Source organism: Vicugna pacos, chromosome X (assembly GCF_048564905.1).
Source record: "Vicugna pacos chromosome X, VicPac4, whole genome shotgun sequence".
Lineage (NCBI taxonomy): Eukaryota > Metazoa > Chordata > Mammalia > Artiodactyla > Camelidae > Vicugna > Vicugna pacos.
In genome coordinates, this window is record NC_133023.1 from 48323936 (window position 1) to 48348144 (window position 24209).

General features: G+C 43.6%; 2 protein-coding genes across 11 annotated transcripts in view; both read right to left on the bottom strand.

Moving 5' to 3' along the window:
- Positions 1 to 24209, bottom strand: part of ARHGEF9 (Cdc42 guanine nucleotide exchange factor 9) — a 293132-nt gene that overhangs the window by 120698 nt on the left and 148225 nt on the right. Inside the window, exons 1-2 of one of the 10 annotated variants that reach the window (XM_031675230.2) lie at positions 21114 to 21247; positions 19353 to 19413 (exon numbers count right to left, since the gene is read on the bottom strand). The exons of 3 other annotated variants lie outside the window; for them this stretch is intronic. Coding sequence is in view for 2 of the 7 variants with exons in the window: in XM_006219165.4 (XP_006219227.1) it covers positions 21114 to 21122 (9 nt within the window). In the remaining 5 variants the exon portion in view is untranslated. Of the gene's footprint in view, positions 1 to 19352; positions 19414 to 19565; positions 19590 to 21113; positions 21270 to 24209 lie in introns of those variants that run through there. 6 more of the 10 variants (XM_031675228.2, XM_072956525.1, XM_006219165.4 and 3 more) reach the window with 6 other exon arrangements.
- Positions 21302 to 21481, bottom strand: LOC140691970 (uncharacterized). The gene has a single exon (XM_072956549.1). It carries the CDS (start codon positions 21479 to 21481, stop codon positions 21302 to 21304), a length of 180 nt encoding a protein of 59 aa, XP_072812650.1.

Consider the following 24209-nt stretch of genomic DNA (forward strand, 5'->3'; position numbering starts at 1 on the left):
TACTTTAGCCACTGACTGCCTCATTCAAAAGTCAATGGGGACCTTTACTCTTTGTTCTCTCCACGTAGATCCTCAGATAAATCATCCTTCTCATGACATCAACTCTCACTAAATCCAGTCTCATATTTATAACTGCCCATTCCACATTTTGCTGGATGTCTTCCTACTACCTCCAATAAAACATATGTAAAACTCATCATATGCCCCCCATTCCTCTCTTTCCTTATTTTTCCCACTTCTGATAACTCTTCTGGTCCTGCTGTTTCTTTCTTCCACGTGTCTCTCTCTTAGATACGACCCTTTATCTTCTTTTTCAGTGCCTTATCCTAGGCCTGGCCCTTATCACCCCAAGTTGTCTCCCACCTGGACTTCCTGCTGCCCACAGGTCTCTCTCCTCCTCAAGCTACTCCTTAATAATGCATTCCTCAAAACTTCTTTGCTGGTGCCACTGTCCATGCTTAAGAAGCCTCAATAACTTCTTGTTGTCAATCTCTCAAAGCTCTCCTTACTCTACCCCACCTAAGGATCTAACCCTTGTCTTAAACCTGGCAGGGACCTTTCACTCTGGTCAAAGTGAGTCTCTTGCAGGCAGATGCATTCCTACTTCTGTGCCTCTGATTCAGTCATTCCTTTAGCCATGGTTAAGTGTAGGGACATTGGAACTAGGCTGCCTCTTCCTTGCTGTATGGTCCTCCTCGATCTACTCCTTAATCCTGTCCCAGATGACTCCAGCATGTATCCTCTCTCCCTTTGCCCCTTTCACTAATTTCTACTTAGGATAAGAAGAAAATAAGACAACGTGGAGTTATTCAAGTTATCAACGATAGCGTTACTCTCCAAACCACCAGCTTGTATGCTTGTGAAGAGCAGATGTAAAACATCTGCTTAATCTATAATGAACAACATTGCTTTTAGCCTCTGTCTAAAGTTCTATGACCTGAGCCCTAAAACCAGGCAAACTCTGAGGAAGATCACAGTAACAGAGTTAGCATATCTGTCAGGTTGCAGAATATTCTATGGGGGCCAAGGAAATTGTTTACATGATATGTGCCAGGTGGCCTACATGTCGATCCATTGCTGGTAGGATTTATGGTCACGTGGCTTCCAGGGTGGGCTGGTTTTTGCTAAAGATCTTCATAGGTACTCAGTGGGTACTTCACAGGTCATCAGGGAAAGAAAAAAAGATGTCAGGAAAGAAAAAAAACACTATGAATATAAAAAAAAATAAGAACTGCTTTCTCTTTTCCCTATGACTTAAGAGTTCACACCTAGCTGGTTTCAGCTTTAATCTGGGTGTTGCTATCACCCATAACTAAAGAATTTCATTTCTGAGCAGAATAACTAATGTGTTCAAGTAATGATGGCTCTATATGTACTGAAAGGAAGTATGCAAATATCATCGCTTTTCATGACATGATCATCTTTTTCCTAGTTTAGGCATGTGATTTTTGAGTCATTAGACATTGGTTTCTTTCAATGTCCCATTCTATCATCCATTTTTCATTTTAATAAAATTAAGGTTGGCTTCAGCCACACCTGGCAGCCACGAAACTCAGCTGGGCTGGCTTAATCTGAAAGGTAAGCCTAAATGCAGGTCAGGCTCAGCAGGAGCAAGATAGATCACCTGACCTATAGGCCAATATGTCACAAGCCTACTCACACCTGCCAGCACCTAAAAGCTCGGGAAATCCAGACAAGTATATTAAGATATGAAATCATCCAGGACATATTGTCATTCATTACAGATTAATAACAAAGGATAATACCTCTTTCTAGACCTCTTCCAAAAGAAGTTACAAAGTAATCTCAGCTATAACAGTGACCAAACATATGAGGGAAGTTTCCTGTTTGTTCTGGACCTTAGCAATGGACTCTTCTGGTATGAAACTTTTGCCACTAGCTCAACCTAATGCGCCCAGGAGTCTCTAAAGTGAGACCCAGATGCTACCCCAAAGTTCATGAGGTTAAGTTTGGTCTTGTTGAAGGAATAAGTCCTTGAGAGAAAATGCAGCCAAATGGGCCAAGGACTGCACAGATCAGAAAGAAGAAATGTTTCCAGACCATCAATCATGATACTGTTTGCTGGAGAAGTCTCCCACAACAGAATAGCCCCCAACTTGATAAACATCAGCTTTTATCTTCAAAGCATCTTGAAAACAGGAGTTACTGTCAAGTTGTTCTGCAATTTTTCAGCATCATTCAGGCGCCTCTGACTCATCACACCAGTTTCTCAATTTGTAGTCCACAGACCCTCTGCTTAGAATCACCCCAGTACTTTTAACAAGCAGCCCAAGTGATTCTGAATCAGACTGAGATCAAGGATTTTTTTTAAACTTTCTAGAGCCAGAGTTTGAAGTACAAGAATCTCCTCTTACTACACTGGACCATTCAGAAGAAATCAGAATCTCTGAAACTCTGTCTCCTGGCTTCTCCTTCTTGTGCCAAGTTCCAGGCAGGCTAAGAAATTACACTAGTTTGTCTAGGAGGATTTTCCCAGTCTGCCTTTAGACGCCATCTGCACCTGCACCCCTACTCCTACCCCTACCCTGACCTTTAGCATTGAGACCCCCACTGGCCCTAACAGAAAATCCTTCCAGCATCTCTCTATGCCACAATCTAGAAGCAATTTCATAGAGTTGTGTTCAATCTACCCAAGTCAGCTTTCAATATTCTAAGAGACAAATTATTAGTTAAAAAAAAACTGACTCAGCAATGCTGTCTCCATGAGTTGAGTCAGAAGCATGTCATTCCAAGCTAGAGGTTACCCTGACCCCTACCTGTCCCTTGAGCCAGCCTGGGTCCTATCTTCAAAGTGTTTCTACTCCGGGCATTATGGTCTTCTTGGATTTGCTGTGGGTACTAAGTTCCAGCCACCCATTAGGGTCTCTTCTTGCCTTCATACCTTGAAAGATGGCCAGGGTAAGCCTAGGGGATAGGCAGGGGGCTCAGAGAGCCCCAAATCCCTGAGATGACCTAGACTCATCTTGGGCCCTGCACCTGGGTTCTTGAATTTTTTTATGTGGTTCCACTGGGACCAGCCCTGAGAGCCTTAACTTTTCCTAGACTGTGACTTAAAGGCCAGCTTTGGAGTTTCCTTGGAGGGGGTGGGAGTGGGGATCCTCTACATTTACAGAAGGGTAGGAAGAGGGGGCTAGAACTACACGAAGAATCTGTACTCCATGCCTCCCACATTCATAGTTCTATACTCATCAACACCACAGCCAGAGGGTGGGTGGGCAAGGCAGAGAGAAGAAGGGAAAGTCATTTTTTATCCATTTGACATATGTCGTGTTAAAATCTTGTAGCGGAAGGAGGACTGTAGGTGGGGGGAGGAGCAGAGGAGGAGATAGGTTGGAACTAATGGTTCTAATGTTGACTTTAAATGTAGCCATCTGGTCTGAGGTGGTGAGACCAGGAACAGCATTTAGTAAGGTGCACTGTGACCTGCTCCTATATCTAGAGAAGAGATAAGAAAAATAAACATATTTCAATCAACTTAAACCACCTTGAAGTCTACTGAGCATGCTCACACAGGACACAAGCTTGCAAAGGATCTAGTCTTGGCAGGCATTTCCAAAGAGAATGTAATTGTCTACTGGGGAGTCCTTACAGCCCAAAAGGGAAATCTGCATTTAAACAGCCCATCAGAAAATGAAAGATGGTTTCCAGTGGCTTATTGATTTCCCTCTGATCCTTGGCTCCCTGCAAAAGAAGACATTGGTCAAGGCACTGAGCAGTGCTTCTGGTCCTTGTCAGCGTGTTTCCTGTTCAGGGATGAGTCACATTTCTCCTGACAAAGTCTAGCACAGTCCAAGGTTCCCAGAAGACATGGTAAATGGTAGATAAGCAAGAATGGTCAGTGAGTAGCCACTGGATCAGGCCCCAGGGGACTCAAACTGGCTGAGCTGGCTTCCCTTCAGACTATGTTGTTAAAGACTTCAGACAGAGAGATATGACATCTAAACCTAGGCTGCCAGAGAGGACACAAGAGAAGCACAATCAGACCTACCCTCAGGGCCCAGGAAGGATAGCACCAGGTCTGTGTCTGCAGGAAAAATGGTTGTGCTTGTAGCAAAAGAACTTCAAGTAGGCCATCTTGGCTTATGTAAGAGTGTCTGCCTGTCTGGGCTAGGTGGAGGAGACAGAGGTGGAGAAAGGAAGGGACCCAGGGCAGCTGACTGAGGGACGAAGCATCTAGTAAGCTGCTAGGACTTGAAACTTACTCTTCTTGACTCTGTCTCGGGCTCAAGACCCTGAAAGTGTGCATTATTATACTCAGGGAAGGCCAGTATTGGAGACTCCCAAGAGCTAGCACATCTAGTTCAGTCTACATTTTACAGGTAAGAAAACTGAGGCTCTGTTAAAGAGCAGTACTCTAATGTGGCAAGTTAGTCAGCAGCAGAGCCAAGATTAGAAATCAAGAAACTAGTCTTTTAGAAGGATAGCTGTCAATTGTTTTAGTTAAAAATTGTCAATTAGTTAAAAAAAAGAACTATCCCAGTATCTAAATTCTACTAATATAGTATATATTTTATAAAAATTCTCCACAAAAATAGAAATTAAATGATATTAACAATTTAATGTATAAAGAACTTCTAGTATTTTCTCCCTGAGCTGCATTTAGAAGATCACGTTTTCTGGTGCTCTTTCCTCCCAATGTTGTATCGAAATCACCCCTTGAGTACTATAATCAGCACCTGCTTCACCCTCCTCTCAGGGCCCTAAACAAGTCTGACCCTCCCTGGAAATAAAGGGGTAAGAACACCTCAGTATGAAGGCTAAGTGGAGACACTTCCAGAATCTTCCTCACCATCTTTGCTAAAGAATCTCAAATTCAAATTCACACTACAATGCAAAACACTAGTGAAAAAACAAGTGGATGGGAAGAATGGGCTCCAGGCCTGGCTCGGTTACTGACTTGGCAGTACTGAACTTGGGCAGATCTAGTTTCCTCTCTGAGCTACTTGGACTAGGTTATCTAGACTGGAAAGTTGGGGTTGTCTCTGACAGATGCTGCTGCCTTGCTTCTAAAAGCAGGTTTTGTCAAGAGACAGAGGGGAGTTGAAGAAGACATGGAAACAAGGAATTCAGAGGAGAGATGGGATGGGATAAGAAAGGTCAGAAGACAAAACTTGACTATTTCAAATTTTTGCCATGGGCTACCTCTACCTAGAACAGAATTACAGTACAGGGATGGCCTTTGGGTTCCACTGCTGGAAGAAAGGGTACTGCCTTCTCCACCCAGTTCAGGACATTGGATTCAAGCCATCCAAAGCAGCTTTTATGAAAAGATTAAGAAGCACCCCTACCATGTCCTTAACACATTATAGTTTCTAAATTGCTTTCATATTCATTTCACATTAATGAGCTCACTGGATCATCCCAGCAACTCTGGGAGATAAGGAGAGTAAGGATGCAATCTTATGTTTTAAAGATGAGGAAGCAGGATTAGACAAGGGAAGTCACTCAGCTATCCTAGGAGCAGAGGGCAAAAGAGAACCCAAATCTTCTGACTCAGAGTCTACTATTTTCCTCCTAATAATAAAAATTGCTAACACTTGAGTACTTAATATGTGTCAGAGACAAATCTAAGTTTTTATATATACTAATTTATTTGATCCCTGCTTTAAAAATGAGGAAACCAAGGTTCAGAGAGATAAAGTAATTGCTGAAGGTCACACAGGGCCAGAACCAAAGTCCAGGTAGTTTTACTCTAGAACCAGTGCTCTTAACCTCTGCTCTCCACAGCATATCCTCACACCCCCACAGGATCACAGGACTTCCAAGGTATAGCAAGGTATAGAACAGTGTGTATATTACCATAAAAATAGAAAGATTCATATATTTATATGTTTATATATCCATAGAACATTACTGATGGCCTCTGCAGAGGAAGCCAAGTGGCTGGAAGGCAGGGCTAGAGTGAGACTTTCCACTGTGCACCCTCTGAATTTTAAACCATGTGAATGTATTTCCTTTTCAAAAATAAAATAATTAAAAAATGAGGTGTCTAGAGCCAAGAGTGCTAAAGAAATTGTGTGCATGCTTCTTGGCAGGGTTATGGCAACTAGCCCTTCCCTATCCACCTCTCTGGGTTCTCAAACTTGAAGAACAGGTGTTTTCTTTTTTCTGCCTGTTTCCTCACCCCCAGCATTGCTTGTCTAATCACCAAGAAGGTCAACACTACTCATTCTACAGGTTTTAGCAGCACAAGTGGAAATAGCAACAAATTGGGTTAGGTTCCTATAGCCAATCTGTAGGTTATAGGAAAATAACATGTTAGGGGCAGGACAGATGAAGAAAGACACAAAAGGCCTTCTACCCCAAAGCCTAGCTCTCAAGGCCTGAGTTTCACAGATCTTTCCATCTCCTTTTTCTCACCACTCTGTCCCAACGTGCCATACCACCTTCTACTAGGCTCACAAAGCAAAAATAAACAATCTAGAAAGGCTCCAGGAAACCTGGCCTAGCGTGCAAGTTTGTGGTGTAAGAAGAGCACACTGAGGAAGAAAAAGTCAGTCTAACTGGGTTTTTAACATCCACATCAAGGCCAGATGAGAGTCAGCCCAGATCATCTCGAGGGACTCTCCCATCTTTGGTTCTTAGATTTCCACCATCCCTCAAGAGTTGATAAAAATACTCCACAGATCTAGGCCTTCAAACATTATTTCTTCAGATACCTTTTGGCCTAACCCCTTAGGCAGGTCAGCCATACAGGGCTTCTGTACCCAGGAAGTTGTGAGGTAGTGAGGGTGGCCAAGGTAGAGCAAGTGCCTTCAGGGATCCTCCTGAAGTGGCTTAAATGGGCAGCACAATTCCCTCTCACAACAGTTTAGCATCTTCTCCAATGCTTCACTGCTTCCAACATGCAGGAGACGAGTGGGACGTGAGCTGCTGTGTAAGGGATAACAGGTAAGTCAGTGTGCCTCTCATGGGCAAGTAGGGCACTGCTGGGAAATGCTGGGCCCCAGAGAACCCTGCTTCCTTGCTATGTGTTAGAGACAAACCTAAATTTTTAACATATATTAATTTAAGTTGCCACCAGCAGCTTCCTTTAGCACTGGAATTCATTGTGTAGTAGCTTGGGCTATAGTAAGCACACTGAATTAGAGTCTGAAGGCATGGTTTCTAGTCCTGAATCCACCACTACCTAATCCTGTATCATCAGGTTGGTCCCTCCCTTCTCTGAGACTCAGCATCCCCATCTGCAAAATGGAGACAATACTGGCTTAAAAGAAGGGGAAGGGGAAGGAGTTGAAAAATAAAGTGAAGATAAGCTTCTGAATTACCTCCAAACTACCTATAATCACAACCTGGATGAACTCTTGATGATCCCAAAAAAACAGTGTATGTTCAACATTTTAGAAAGCACTTTTCACATTCTTTGTCATGATGAATTCTTGCATCCCACGATTCTGAGACTTTACAGTTAAGCTCATTTTACAGCCCAGAAAACTGAGACTCAGAAGGAATTTGCCCACAGTATATGGGGTAAGAAGAAATTTAAACCTGTGCTACACAGTCTAGTTCCTGATCCACCGCCTTTAATGAAGCAGGTGAAATGGCGTGAGCACAAAACTTAGAATAATGCACCTTATCAGGGTCAGAACTGGTACCCCAGGCTACATCCTCTGGCAGGTGGCAGGCACAAGCTATCTGAGCTTGCTTTTTTCTAGTTTAGGAAGAAGATCCTGTTCCTGATGCTCCCCACTTTCCCTACCTAGGGTTCCTGAGGAGCCAAAGCTATATGACCACCTAAATGTTGCAAACCTGTGTTCTGGGAAAGGACTGACCTGGCACTAAAAAGCAACTGTATGAGTGGGGGTGACCCCATCATGACCCTGACCAACCTGACCCCATGAGGTTGCCTTTTCCTGGTCCCCTTTTTGCCCTTTTCTTCCTACCACTACTCTGTAAGTCAGGCTCAGTTGTTGGCAGGCACCAAGACCAGATTAGGGAGAGGGGAGGCACAGCTTTATGGGTGAAGAAAAAGTACTTCCGTAAAGCACTTTCTCAGTTCTAAGCCTATCTGAGGCTTGACAGCATCTGTGGGCAATACCGGCGATTTTACCTACAGGCCAAATAAGATCCAGACAGAGGAAGGCAATCTGACTGAGACACACCCTAAGCGGCAGAATAGTGACTGAAATTTGTGTTTCATGATCTCTAGTCCAAAGCTGAGAAATAGGCATGAGGCTATCACAGTCAACAGTAGTCTACAGGAGCTCTGAGGATGCTGCTCCAGGACAGATCTGGCACACTCTGGCCAACTGTCTGCTTCCTAACCTGGCCCAGACCCAGTCTAGGGCCCCCTCCTTCCAGCTCCAGCCTTTGGTACCAAGGACCAGAAAGCCTTCCCCAGGACACCCCGACCTGGTTTCTAGCTTGAGAAACTCTAAAAATAGCAGGTCCTCATTAAAGCCAGATGGCCCAAAGTGCTATGCCTAGGGGCAGGGCTGTGGTCATTAAGGATGTGGCTGTTCTCTCCACCCACCACTGACCCAGGAAAGGCTGAGCCTCTAGACCCCTTTAAGCATCCTACTACTTCCCCTCACACCCTCCCTCCCACAGTTCAGATATACTTACTCTGGTCCAAGCTGTTACTTCATTCTTAAGAAAAACAGACTTTAACATTCAGTTACTTTAGGTTTTCTAGGATATTACTTCACAATCATATCATTCCACAATGGTTTATAAGTAGATTGGGGGATAGAGGAGCAGGCTCAAGCTTTCTGCATTCCATTCTTCTCTATCTGCCTGTTAACAACATCTCAGAGCTCAAGTCTAAGTTCTGTTTGCCTTGTGGAGCCTGCTATAAACACATGCCACCTTGAGTATCTATTTTATTCCTGGGCTCACTGCCTCTGATGCCTGATTTCAGGGCTAAAGGAGTAGGGAGCTGAGCAAACTGAGAGGCCCACCAGATGGGGCTGGTGCACTGTTGTGCTCACTTGGAAGACTAGGACAGCTGGCTGGCCCTAGAGGTAGAATGTGTTCTGTATCAGAGTGTGTCCCATAGGGATGTGTGGGCATGTGAGTGTGTCCCATAGGTGTGTTCAAATATGTCTCAAGGTGGGAGGGTTGTTTGTCCAAGTAAATCCTTAAAGACATGTATCTCAAGGATAAGAATGTGTGTCCTGGGGGTATGAACATATCTGAGTATGCATCTCAGTATGCCCTATGTGTATGTGACTGTGCAGTTATGGTTATATGCAACCAGTGTGTCCACACACACACAAATTTGCATAAGCATGCCACAGATGAGTCTGTGTATGTGTACCCTGCCTGTGCCAAGTATGTGCAAGTGTGAGTGTGCCCTATGGTTAATTGAATGTGTGTGCTCCAAGTGTGCCAGTGTGAAAGCATACCCAACATGTGTGTCCCATGTGTATCCCAAATATACCTTACATATGTCTGAGTGTATATACCATATAATGTGTATGTACGTGCAGGTATGGCCAGAGGGCATGGACAGACAGGGAGGCTGAACCAATTTTCCTTCCCCACAATTTGTTTCTAACAGCTTTCCTCTAAGACACCTTGTTCAATCTGTTCCTAAGTAGATCAAAGGGCCTGGGTTCAGATTTCATCGGTCACTTCCTGAATGCAGTGGTCACAGGTGCTTTTCCCAAGAGGCTTAGCCACTCCATTTATCCAAGAGGCCTCAAAAATATGAGGTTTAGCATCCAAGAGCTGAACAGAGAGGCATGACAAGGATCAAGGACCAATTCTGAGACTTTGGGCAAGTCCTTGCCTCTCCCCAGACTTCAGTTTCCTGAGTAGTATTATGAGGGAGTGGGCTTATAGATCCTTTCTCATTCTCATCAAGACCTTCTCAGTTTAAGCACCATGAACTAACTCTGATCCCTCCCACCACCACCACTATAACCACAAAAAGACAGTGCATAGATATGTGCATGTAGATTAGCACCTACAGATGTTTCACTCGAGCTAGGCCCCCTATAGCCCCCGGCAAGCTACTGGTTGCCTCCCTACGTTTTTTTCCAGTAGCCTAAGCAGGATAAAGTCCTATGGCATACACTCTTCACCAAAGCTTAGGAAAAATGAGATGGGGTTTATCACTAGCATTTTTCTCCACCCTTTGGATGACTGTGAGAACTACTGATGGTAATAAGCCAGCTTTTAGGCTCAAGGAATAGTCATTAAGAACACGATGAGAGAAATCTACAAAGAGAAAAAATCCAAACAGGGCATGAAGGGTAACAGCTTCTAGGACCACTCTTCTAAGTTTGGCAAGGCCTCTCATGCATCCCTGGATGATATGTGGGTAGACTTATCATAGATCAGAGAGATGTATCTGAGTTGTCAATTAGTATTTCATTTCTAACCTAGCCAGAGTTATATAATGACATCTGCCTAGTTTTCTCTGCTATCTTGACTAACTTTTATAAAGACCTAGAAGCAGAGTGCAGAAGGCATCTTTAGAATGAACTCCGTGCCCAAGGCCGTTAGGTATGGGTAGGTTGATAACAGCTAACTCTATATGCTATGCTCTTCCTAGCACACCATTGCTTTTAAAAGGAAACACATAATTTCAACTTCCTTAGCTATAAAAGGGAAGAATAATCATGGCCTTGCTTACCTCATAGGGTTGTGGGGAAAAGACCAATGTGTCAGGAACGGAAGACAGTCCTATCTTCTTGCCCTGTCCCCAGAGCAATGAGAATTTTTCAAACAAAATGATACACATAAAAGTGAACAGTGTAAATTTGTCCTAAGTAGGTCATTTGTAAAGAGCCTGCGATTTCTAACACAACTGTTAATCATATCATGAATATCCAGTGATGCTCATCACAAATCTTAGCCAAGGACCTAGAGGCCAGGAATTGGTTTTTAATTGCCAAGTGCCTAGGTGGTTCTGGCTTGATGGACTTGAGAAGGCACTAAATAAAAACACAATTAACTTTGGCTTTCTTTCAAGATCCTCTTTTACCTTTGCAGGAGAAAGGGAGAGAGAAAGCTAGTCTGCTATTCATAGTACCATATGTGTGGCTGGGTGGTAGGGTGGATAGAGCTGGGATTAAATAAAAGAAAGCTTCTTATAAAGGAAAAAAAATCCCAGCTTCCCACCAATGACCCAAGACATAGGCAAAGTCATAGGAATTCTATCCGTCCAAGGGAGGAAAGTAAGAGAGTCCTCCATGTTATAATGGAGAGAAATGAGGCATAAAGACAATGGGATTTGTTCAAGGTCACTCAGCGACCAAGTTCATATCTGCAGCCCCTCTTTATTCATGTGTAAGTCTTTCAATAACAAAACATTTACAAAGAGCCTGCCAAGTGTCAGACCCCTTCACTGTAGCAGTCACACAAAGATTTCAGCCTCAGGATGTTCTCACAGGCTATTAGCTGCATTTAACAGAAAAGAAAACTAACTCAAGAGAGGCTAAGTGACTTGCCCAAGGTCACAGAACTAAAAAATAACAAACGACTAATTCAGTGATCCTTTGCTTTCTATCACACCATACAGGTTTCCCTTACCATCCCTGAAAAAGTAGCTCACAAGTCCCAAGGGTCCAAGAACTCATCCTTACAAGGCAATACTCCAACTCAAATACTGCTACAAACATACTGTATTTCCTTGGGTGAGTCGCTTTCTGAGCCTAGATCCCCAGCCTCCACAATGAGGGAAACGGACTCAGGACAGCTGTAACACCCCTTTTCACAGCTATCTGGAATGACTTTAAATGGCACTATAACTTTCAGAGCTTGAGCCCAGACCAGGCACTGTATGATAATATGTACTTAGGCCTCATTTTTCTCATCTATAAAATGAAGATAACCCCTGTTTTACCCACCTTATGGGGTCACAGAGAAAATCAAGTGAGACAATGTGCAAAACCCACTGAAAAGTTTAATACATTGCTCAAAAGAGAGTCAAGAATCAAGCAAGCATCCACTAGACTCAGTTGCTTTACTCTAAATCCAACTAGAGAAAGTGTCTATATATGTTCTGTCCAATAAAATTTCCTGAGACCTCCTGTGCAGTTCAATCTGGATTCTCAAGGCAGGCACCTCAGCTGGTTGCTAGGTCCAAAGGAAATTAATAAATCCCTCCACTCTCTTTAGGCCCTGAGCACAAAATAGTCTCATCATTTGCCTTTGTTCTGCACCTTCCTACCATGCCAGGCCTATCAAAGGTTCTCCTAGAGATGCCTGGCTCCCCCATGCCTCTTTCCCAATGCCAAAGCACCCACTGCCCAGCCCTCCTGCCAACCAGCAGGGTTCACAGAGGGAGGAGGAAGGAAGAGAGTGGGCAGAAGAGAGGCTGTGGGAGGTACAGCTAAAAGTAGATGCTGCCTTTAGGCACCGCACTCTGAGGGGGTGGGGGGTGGGCTCTTAGCACATCCTTCCTGCAGCCAGCTGGGCACGGAGTTGCATCCTTCCCCTCCTCTAATAAAGGCAGGCAGGCAGAGAGATCAGAGCTGCCAGAACCATTCCCAGAGCTGGCAATGGATGCGCAGTGCTGGACTCCTCTGGGCCCCGAGGGTGGATTGCTGAGCAGCACAGGGTTGCATCCAGAGCTCCCTGCCTCAGGAGAACTAATATAGTCTGCAGGAGATTCTGTGCTCCCCCCACCACCATCTCACTGCCTGGCACCCTAAGTGCTCTGACAGACCTGTTCCCCTTTAGGAGGTTACATAATACTCTTGTTCTCCCAGCCTCTCTGTCAGCTGTCTTTCTCCAACCAAACCTGAGATAGCATTCAGGTCTCTGATACAGCCAAGGGAGCAGAGAGCCAGAACTCTATAGCAGAGGTAGCAGGTTACAGGGGGCAAGGTCCTGACCTGAGGGATCAGGATTCCAGGCCCATCACTGCAGCCTTGTATAAGACCTTTTCCCCTTCAGTGCCTTAATCTTCTCAACTGTAAAATAGGAAGGGGAGAATCATGCAGATCTTCAAGTTACTCTAATCTCTGTCCCTATGTGATTCTCTATGTGAATCTTGCCACTTAAATCAAAGACACCCCCCACCACCTCTCCCATCCAAGGTTGCCCTATCTTCCAAGCAGTCTGGCTGAGCTGGGCAGAGCAATCCCCACTTTCCTAATTCCAATTCCCCTACTGAATAAGGTCTTCACTGGCAAGATGGTTGCCTAGAACTCTAGACTCTGTCCTCCACTTCTGTCCCAGGCCAATTTCAATGAGACTAGTTGTGCTTTTTCATATTTTATACAGAAGTTTCAGGCTCAAATTTCATTTGAGAACATGATTCTTCTATTAGTCTACTCCTCACTGTAGTGGCATGGAAACTGAGGCCTAGTGGGGAAGAGCTTTGATCAAGTTTTGGCAGCAAGGTAGGTACAGAGCCACAGCTTGCTCCTAGAGGGTCCCAAGACCATTTCCAGTGAATTTTTCTCCTAGTGAAGGTCTGCCTTCCATACATTGTTCCTCTGCCACGCACGCACAACTTTCCCTCTTCTCTACTACCAACTCGATGCTCAAAGACCAAATGCCCAATTCTTGTCAGGGGCCTGAAACTAGCACAGAAGAGTAACAGGGCAAGAAGGAACTAACCTCAGACACATCCCTCCTTTAACCTTTCCTTTTCCTCCAGGTTGTCCCTTTGTTCCTTTCTTCAAAATTCCCTCCTGAGTTCTGCTCTATGTCACTTTCAACTGTCAAAGAGTCATGATCACATTCTGACCAGAGTTCACTATGCAGGCTACACTGGAAGAACTGCAAGGATGTGTTGTCAAAAGGCCTGGATTCTAGGTCAGGAACTATCATTTCCTGAATGTGTAACCTTGAATAAGTCACTTAATCTCCCTGTGCCTCAGTTTCCTCAACTATTTCCAGGTTTAGGGGTAGAGCCCATGAAATAACTAGGGAACGTTACTTGCTTAAATTCTTATTAATAGTAGTACTAGTACTACTAGTAGTAGTAGTAGTAGTAGTAGTAGTAGTAGTAGTAGTAACTAAATGAATGGCTACTTAAAATACTGTAGGAAGGGGCTCTGGAATATCAAAGCAGCCAGTCCCTTGCCCCCTAGGATTTCCCAGACCTATGAGGCTGGCATTTTACCTTTAAGAGGCAATTCTCAATTATCCATGCAACATGTCTTTTTAACAAATGCTAAATTCCAAGCTAGCACCCCCCCCCACCCCTGCCACTTAGTTCACTGTAGGGCTGGCTCCCTTCCCTGCTGGCAGCCAGTGTGTACTCAATGACTACAACCTACAGTTCAGTTGTCCTAGAAGAAACCTATGCTAAATATAATTAGGACGGCAAGTCTATTACTCCCTCAAAATCACCCTGCACATTCCAAAACTGCTAAAGGAGATCTCTCGATTACTGCTGGTTTTGGGTAACATTCTTAATCATTTTGATCATTAATATTAATCTCAAAATAAGCACAGGTCATTAAACCTGGAAGAAATCTTTGAAGCTAACCCACCTAACCTTATTTTGCAGATGAGGAAACTGAATTTCAGAGGGGAGAGGTAATTTGACCAAGGTTATCCAGCAAATGAACAGAATCTTTTCCACTATTATAGGAAATGCATAGGAACTAACATTTTTTCCTGAAGGGTTCAAACCATCTCACAGCTGATAATTTAAAATCCAAATAGGACCTCACACTACTCACTCTCTAGGGTTGAGTCTTCTTTTTAGAGTGGGCACAAGCCCCTAGAATTTGTCAAGGCCCCCACAATCCTAGAATAAAATCTCACCATCTGTGAAGCCTGCCTATTCACGTGTGCAATAAGCCAAATTCAGGCTGAGCTGACATTTCCTTTGAACATAGCAGTCATTCTCATCCCTGGTTGAACATTCCTATCACCTCAGGGAGTTTTTAAAAAATATTGATGCCAGGGCCTCACCATGACCAACTCAATCAGATGTCCCCCAGAGGTTCTAGGAATTGTTAGTCTTGTTAACTCCCCAGGTGATTCCAATGTGCATCCAGGGCTGAGAACCACTGTGCTAATGGAAACAATTCAGCCAACTAAGAGAAACACAAAGGGTTTCCTGAGCTCTTCGAAAACCAAATATATTCTTTTAAAGCTAAATCTATGATGTCCTGATCTTCCAAAGAGGGGAAAAGAAAGTGGTACACAAAGTCTACAGCTGTGACACTGACCCTCAGGCATATTCAGGACCCAATTAGGAAACATATGGTTTGTAGGTATTAAAAGAAAACAGGGAACCCTGGAGCCTGCAACAAGATTTACCAGGGGTAAGATGCCAAGTGACTCCTATGCCTTTTTCTGATAAGGTCATTGACTTGGTGGATGATTGCTATGAAACTAGCATACATCTTGATATCTACAAAACATACAACAAATCCATCATGCCACATTACCCTCATTAACACTTTGATAGGATAGATGATGGTAGAGTCCAGTGGATTCTGCACTGGCTGACCAGATATATATAAGTTAACTGGCTCCAACTCCAAGACGGGGCTCTGGTGAGTTGCCATAGGAGCTAGCAGTAACCCATTATATTGAACATTTCTTTGAATCAACAACTTGGATGACACTTACTCAGTTTTCAAATGATGCAGTACTAGAAGAGACCACCAATCTGTTTCATGGCATAGAAGGAAAAAAATTAACCCCTCAAAAAAGCTAAACTACACCAACCAAAGAAAATAAAGTTTAACTGATGCAATGCTAGAAGAAACTGCTAATTTTTGGTACAATGGAGAAAAAAATTTAAAAACGGACATAAAAAGCTAGAATAATGAACCAAACAAACAAAAACTGAACAAGTTTTGTTCAAAACGCCCTGAAGTTTGGTTCAAAGGGCCAATTTCACAAGAGTATACTACTAGACTAGACAGCAAAGCATTTGAGCCTACAGCCCAAAAGGCTCTTAACCCTGGCTGCATGTTCAAATCACCTCAGAGGACTTAAATTTAATTAAAAAAAAAAGCTGCCTGTGAGATACCTCGTGCCAATTAAATCCAAATATCTCAAAGTGGATACTGGCATGGGTATTTAAAAACTCCCCAGCTGATCTGTATGTTCACTGAGGATTGAGAACCAGTAGACCAGTAGAAGACTGTGATATTAGATATTTCACAGACAGATCAAAGTCTCGTTGTACTTGATTCTGATCAGGTGGCACCTGGAACAGCATGATCAGTTTTGAGTAGCATATTTTTTTTAAATACAGAAAAAAGATAGTGCTTTAAAAGGAAGGACAATTACATGAAAACTGAAGTTCCTTCAAAATATTCTGTATTTTAGGCTTCACCAATTCACACTTTCTCCTTGAAGATCCCAAATACTGAGTTTTCATAAGACTAAAGGGATCTTTGATGTATATGCAAGATTAAAAGGCAGCATTTCACTGAATAAAGAACTCTGTGCAAAACTGCTATATAAATAAAAGGTATGGAAAAAGCACTAAAAATGTAAGCGAGTAGCTGAGGAAGCTAGTATGACTTTAGGGGTGACTCACACTCCTCCCTCTCCACCTGACTCCATTCAGCTTCATACTAGCTGGAAAGGATCAACTCTCTCTCCCCCTCTCCACTTGAAAGGCAGATCATCTCCCATCCCACCAATCTCTCTGACCCTTCCTTTTGTCATCTGTAAAAGAGGAAAAACAATCATCTCTATCCACTCATAAGGCTGACATGATGCTCAAAATTCTAAAAGATAAGAAATTGCTTTGTAAACCCTATAGGCCCATGCACTGACAACGGATTATTAGAATTGTCATTGCTGGACTATTTACCAAATCTTCTCTACCTACTAAGCCCTTCCTGCCTCTAGGTTTTCCACTTTGTACTTTGGTACCAGGGCAAAGCACCATGAACCAAATGCTCTTGGGAGTCAGACCCACCTAATGACACTGTGGGTAGCTATCCGAGAGGTAAGCTTTGATCAAGGATTCCTGGAAAGTCAGAGACTCAGTTAGCCTAAACTAGTTGCAGAGGTATAAATAAGAGCCAGAGAGTCTCAACCTCCATCCCATTTCTTGGGGCAAAGCCACTGGGACTAGATCCAGATGCTTTGTGGGAGGTCTTCTGAGGAGGCAGTTATTTTGAGAGAATAGGCTCAATTCCCAATCATGTCTCTGTCCAGAGCAAGCACACCACAGGCCAAGGAGAGCAGAGGCCAAGATGGCAGACAAAGGCTAGAAGAAGGACATGCTTTGGCAGCATCCATGCAACAGCCAGAGTGTGACCTTTGATCACAGCCAAGCATTCTCAGCCTGGGCCTCACCACAGGTCAGAAGAGCACATCACCCGCAGTCTCACTGGGATCCCTCAGGTTTCAGTAACACACACACACACACACACACACACACACACACACACACACAAGTGAATGAGAAAATCTGAGTCAGGGCCCAAGTCCTGTTCACCAAAACCACATTCAAACTGGCCTCTCCAATTTGCCCAGCTTTCCCAGTCAGAAACTACTCCAGAGACCAACGACACAGAAACAAGCAGAAATCCCCCCAAATTCCCCACTGCAGCTGGGCTAGGCAGGTTTCTCTAGCCACAAACAAAATTGGGGCACACTTCACAGGCAGATGTTACAGGTTCTGACAGATAGAGGCTATCTAAATGGAGGGAAAAGCATTGCTCAGCTTCTTCCCACCACACCATCCCTTTCCCTCCTCCCTGCATCAGCCAAAAGTCAGGGTGAAAAAAAATATTTTTCAGGGCTTGCCTCCTTCTGCTAAAGCTAGGCTGTGAAATGGCTTATTTAATCATAAGGAGAAGTCAGTGACTAGAGAGGGACTTGAACCCAGGAGTCTTCCAATAAATAATCCCACGGCTGGGATGAAGCTAGGCTCTGTATGCCTTCTGTGGATGTTTCCTAGGCATTTGCAGGCAATGGGGATCTTGCTCTTTCTCTGTCCTCTCCCCAAAAGCATCTTTCCAAGTCCTGCTTGCCAGCCCCCTTTCCCCAGAGGCACTGGTGCCTGGACCTTTAAAGTGTGGGCTCTGGAGCTCAGCAGGAGCTGAATGATGCAGGGGTTGCTAGGATACCGGTTGAAGGCATTTTCTTGAATCCCCTAGTGGGGGAGTGAGAAGCCAAAATTCCTGAGCTGGTAGCAAAAAGTTATTCTCTACCCAAAGGAGTCAGAAAAGAGGAAAGGGAACAAGGAACTTTGATGGGAAAAGTTGGGGCAAATCAGAGAGGAAAACACTCTTCTCTTTCTTCTAACCCATTTATAGCATGGATTGGGGGAGGGAGAGAAGGTTGTATGAGAGAGGGAGGAAAGGCTTAGAAGGGGCAAGATGAAAAGAAGGGGCAGGAGAGGAAAAAAAGAAAAAAGTCAAAATACAGAGGGTTCCACTCCTTTTGGCTGCAGTTTTTCATTTTCTCCCACTCTTTTCTCTTTTTGCATACCCTCACAAGTCAGAAGGAGAAATGCCAAACCTTTAGGATTCATACAAGTAAAAGGTCACACTGCCAACTTTGGTTCTCAACTCCCTAAACTCCCTTTTAGCTTCTCTAGGGTGGCCTGCCATCTGGCTAGCAACATCCCCTTATTTGTTTAGAGATAAATTATTTTGGAAAATGTTTACCCACTTCACCAACTAAATTACTGATGGAAGGGCTCTTTCAACCTACCCCTTTAGCCTGAGTGGGTATGGGGTAGTGGGAGAACTGGTAGGGGGACACCCATCCATCCTAGCACCAGTCAAATCCTTACAGACCCTAGCACAAGGAGCCCTTTCAAAACTGTGGAACTCAATACATGCCCTGCAGTTTTTCCTCATTCCTAGCACAACCAACCCCCATCCATATTTAGGAGTATGTACCCACACACCCTACACACATACATTCCCAAAGGCTTTCTGCCAAGGGTCTGTCAGGCACCCAGAAGTGAAGGCTGTGGCATTTTATAATACTACTTTGTCATAAACCTGGTTCAAAGACTAGCCCTAGAAAACCTTTTTCCCCTTAGGGCAAAAAAAAAAAAGCAAAAAGCATTCCATTGTTGTAGTCCAGTTTTCTTCCCACATAACTAGGTAAAAAAATCTCTTACTTAAAACCTAAGTTTCTCCAGGTACTAGCAACCAGATATTTCGGCCCTCCCCCCTCACATAACCCCTTGATTAACATTTCATTTGCCTTTTCACTCTTCTTCCCAGTTCATTAGCCTCCGATTTCGAGTGCCTATGAACACTCAAAATCACAGAATGCAAGGACCTGGAGGTCACCTGGTCCAACTACCCCCAAATGTTAATGTTACAGGGAATCAAAAACTTACTGAGGAGGAAAAAAAATTGCTCTATGTCAAACAGTCACTGAACAGAGAGAACTCAGGTCTGTAGCTGTCCAGCCTAGAGCCTTTCCTCACTCTCCAACACTGTCTCAAAACTAAGTGCCCAGCCAAAATACCAGCTTACTTTAGAGGATACTGTTGGAGCAAATTTGGGGGAAGCAGGGAAGGGACTCAGTAGATTCTCTCTGCAAAAAAAAAAAAAAACAAGTTCTTAGTTCAATCCAGGAGGCCTTCACAAAGGGTCCAAAGAGAAATAGTAAGAATCAATGCCAGCAAACTTCCCAGATTATGCTTACACCATGGTACCAACGGAATAAAAAAAAAATCAGCTTCTCACCCACACAGAGCCAAGGAGAGCTCTAACGCCATAAAACAATACTCTTCGGGTCCTGAGGTCAGGACAATTTCAAGAGACCCCTTCACGACTCCTCTCCCTTCAAAATCACTTCCAAAGAGACTGAACAACAGGACATGGAACTTGACAGTACAATGTCAGTAGCTATGCACATCACACATAAACAGCCACCCACATGAGTGTAGGGTGAACATGTGTGTGGACATGTATGTGTCCTGATTCATTGCTACATGAGCCACAAATAGCACTATTTCAAGTCAGGTAAGCAACGAATGAGGAAGACCTGCCTACATCACGGGTGGGGGGAGGGGGAAACAAGTCTTATGCACACTAGCGTCAGAGACAATTTTTTTCCTGGCTTTGCCAAGAGCTTTCTCAGGGGAAAGAGAAATATAAAAATAATAGCAATAATAACAGCACCCTCCACCACTACTATATGAAACAAACATGCAAATATATGTCAGATTGGAATGATGCTTCTACCTCCTTTTCTGAAGCTCTCATCCCATTCCATCCAGGCTTTTTTTTTGGGAGGGGGGTGCTCAAAACTCTCAATTTAGCATGATAATCTACTTTCATTTTGTTATGGAAATCTTTCAGTTAGAGAGACCTCTTCTCTTAAAGAACGAACAAGGAAGCAAACAAAACCCACCACTTTCTCATTAGCATTAGCAAGTTCTATTTAAAATGTGGTTCAAGAACATCTTTGCAAATGAGATTATCCCAAAGAAGCAAATCCAAATACATTATTCCCAAGGTAGATAAAGAGCTGGCTTTTGTTTTTCGGAGGACATATAGAGAAAATCCTCAAACTCAAATTCACAGGTACAATCTTCAGGAAAAAAAGAACCCAAACAGTTATTGTCAAGGTCTTCGTTTGCCAATTCATAAAGATCAGAGAACACTTTTATGCCTCATTCCATGATTCCAAATAAATTGACATTTAATGATTTAAGAAATATTTTAAAGGTGGCTTCTTTCCAAATCAGAAACTGCAAACCCTCTGAATTAAGATTCAAAGGGCACAGTCACCAACTGCCAGCACAACGCACCCCACCACATCACTTCCCAAATTCTTGTTTCTCATTAGAGACTGAAGAATCATTTTCCCTAAATTCATTCCTTGTATCATTTTTTCCTTTAAACATCCTGTGCAACACTGTCTTTCCAAAGATGCCAAAAATTCATCATGCTCTTCCCACAACCCCCCTTTCTCCAAACAAACCCAAATGCACTTCTGACAGCAAGAGAGAAATTCTGACTAAAATTCCCTGATGGAATTTAAAGGTAATTTTCAATAAAATGAGTTGATAAGACACCAAAAACAGCAAAGCCATTGTATAAGGATGCAGAGCTTGCCTCATAAACGTCACATAGATGAAGAATACACACACACAAACACACACACGCACACGCACACTTAAATAGAAAGAATTTCTTTACCAACAATTTTACTTAAGCAATAAGCAACTAGACTAACAGTCATACTTAAAAGACAAGACATAACAGATTTAGGGAGAGATAATATACCAACGTCATACATATCACAGCGAGGCCATGTTGAAGCTCAAAACGTTTTCCCCCCTGAGTAAAAGCTTGCTCTTTCTCTCCCTTTCTTTTCCTGTCTCTGTCTGTCTCTCTTGAATTTTTTTTTCTTGGAGGTTCTTGGGATGAAATCAAAGCGAGAGTTCGAAACAGCTCAGGTGGCTGGACTCCATTCAGCGCGTTCCCAGGAAAAACATGAGTATGACATTTACAAGAAGGAGGACTACAATCACGGCAAAAACGACTACAGTTTGCACATCAAGGGTCATGGTGCAATGCAGAACACTGTAGTGTTCCAGATGGGGGGCCGGCAGATTGGGAGATGTAAGTCTCTGTTCTGTCAGACTGTCCATACAGCCACCATGCTAGAAAGGAGAGGAGGAAGTCGGGTGGTTAGGGAAGGGCTGGGTTTGGCGCCCGAGTTTGGTACGGGAGGGGGGGAAGGGGGGATGGGGACAGGGGTGCTTGCTTCCCCCCTTCTCAGGACTGAGCTGATCTTTCTTCCCTAGCTGAGAAATCTTAGCTTGCGCTGAAGTTGGCAGAGTCCAGCATTCTCTTTCGGGCGCCACGGAAAAGGCAAAATCCTGCTTTCAAAGGGAAAGGCGGGAGGAACCAGCGCAAGGTTCTCCGGCGCCTGCTCAATCTGTCTGTCCAGGGGTGCGTCCGTCCGCCTGCCTGGCTACCGGTCAGTCTCGGTCTCTCCTACTCCCTCTAATTCGTTCGCTTTCCTACGCTCGTTCTGTTCGCTGGGCTCCAGGCCGCCAGCCACTGTTTAGATCCGGGCCTCGCTGGCTCTCTTCCTCTTTTCTCCCCACCCCCAGCCCGTTTTTATTCACCAGGCGACTGCCGGCGCCTGCGTGAGGCTAGCCCAACCTGCTGACAGGACCGCCGGCCAATAGCAGGTGCCGCAGAAACACGTTTACTCACCGGGGGGCGGGACTTGAGCTGGCGTGCTACCCGCCGCAACCAATTGGAGAACTTAAGGTTTCCCCAGCAGGCCCGCTCCATCCCTCCTAGCAGGATCCCCAAGCCGCCAATTCTGGCGTGGGGGTGGGGAACTTGTGGGCGGGTTGAGGGGGAAGTGAGGAGAGAAGAAGGGGAGGAGGGAAAGGCCTCGAAAAGAGGGAGGGAGCATATTGAAAGGGCCAGAGGGGAGAGGGCATAGCAGGAAGGAGGGAATGAGGAGAATACCATGTAAAACTGGGAGGAAAGAGAAGGAAAGATGAGACGGAGAAGGAAGAAATAGAGGATGCTATGAGGAAAGAGAAGGGGAAAAGGAAGAGAAAAGGATGGAGAGGAAGGAAAAGGAATGAAGGGGGAAGGGATCCTTTGCAGCCACTTTTTTTTGGCCTAGGAGGAAGCAAAGATGCCTTAGGCAACTGCCTAAGTATTTATAGCCAATCCAGAGTTAGCAATACAAATTCAACAAACCAGTGCTGTGTAAGGAACCACAAGGACACTACAAATTATCCAAAATCCAATTATATTTGGCTTTCCCTGATATCCCTGCACTTGCAGGTCAGACTTCCTTTCCTATTTATGATTTATTTAGACTATGATAGCTTGCCCTTTTCCAGCATGCTGGGTTCTAGGAAGAGAAGGCGGCTTTGCAGTGAAAAAGCCTTTACAAAACTTGTAATCACTGCCCTGTTCTGTCTTTATGACCTAGTTCCTGGAACCTGGGAAAAGCCCTGGACTAGAAACAAGAAGTTTTCAGATTTACTCCCAGCCCTACCTCAAGCTTGCTGTATGACTTTTGCGCAACCCCTTTCCAATCTGTGGGCCTCCATTTCCCTTCTGCCACATGAGGACTTAGACCTTTCTGAGAATTCAGTGAAACGTATGAACCCTTACCTCAGAAAAATAGCAGGCTCCTGGGCCCTCAAAAACTCAGGAATAACTTACAGAAAACTTCTAAAAGCCCTTCTTACTCTTACATTCTAGGACTGTAAAAGCGACAATATAGATACTGGTGGAGAGGGGTTAAGAATCTAGATTAGCCAGAGATAGAACAAATTAAGTCCTGAAATTCCTAACATAGTATACACTCTAAAAGGAGTAAGAATTTCTTTCTATTCTCTAGAAATCTTTGAGTCTAGGACAGTCACCCATTTTAACTAGATGACTGGAAATTCTGAATGAATCATAAACAGAATAGCCCTTAGCCTTACAAGATAGAATAAAATCCAAATAAATGCCTACTTTGATATTTTTTTGTCTCATCACATCACCTATGAATGATTTGTGCCAAAACAAACATCAAAAAAACCCTCAATCAGATCAAGCTTCTAGATCCAGCTATCAATTTATAGGGCAAACAGAGGACAGAAAAGCATGTTAAATTGCAATATGGGAATACAGACTATAAAAAACTACAGGACCAACAACCTCTTTAGCAAATAAATGGGAAGAAAAAGGAGTGAATGATTCAAGTAGAATTTGCATATATGTGTACACACACACACACACACATTTGTGACATTTATGAGATAACTGGAAATGTTAACAGATTGAATGTTCCATGATATTAAGGAATCATGATTAGTTATTTAGGTGTGATCACGATATTGTGGCTAAGTTTAACAAATTGAGGGGAATGGGGTAAATCTTTGTAATCTTGGACTTGGAAATGGTTTCTTAGATATGACATGAAAAGCACAAGCAATAAAAGAAAAAAACTGACAAACTGGACATAATCAATATTAAAAACTTCTGTGCTTTAAAGGACACTACCAAGAGTATGAAAAGAGAACCCACAGAATGGAAGAAAATATTTGCAAATTATGTATCTGATAAGGGACTTGTGTCCGAATACATAAAGAGCTCTTGCAACTCAATTAAAAAAGAAAAATCCAATTTAAAAATTGGCAAAGGATCTGAATAACATTTCTCCAAAAAAATGGTCAATAAGCACATGAAAAGATGCTCAACACATTAGTCATCAGGAAAATGCAAATCAAATGCATGAAATGCAAATGCAGGAAATTTACTACAGCATTATTTGTAATAAGACACCACTTTACACAAGCTGGTGTGGCTACAATCAGAAAGCTAGATAGTAACAAGTATTGGGAAGGATAT

Coding starts and splice junctions, on each gene's coding strand:
- LOC140691970 (XM_072956549.1), bottom strand. CDS start 21,481: ATGGACAGTCTGACAGAACAGAGACTTACATCTCCCAATCTGCCGGCC.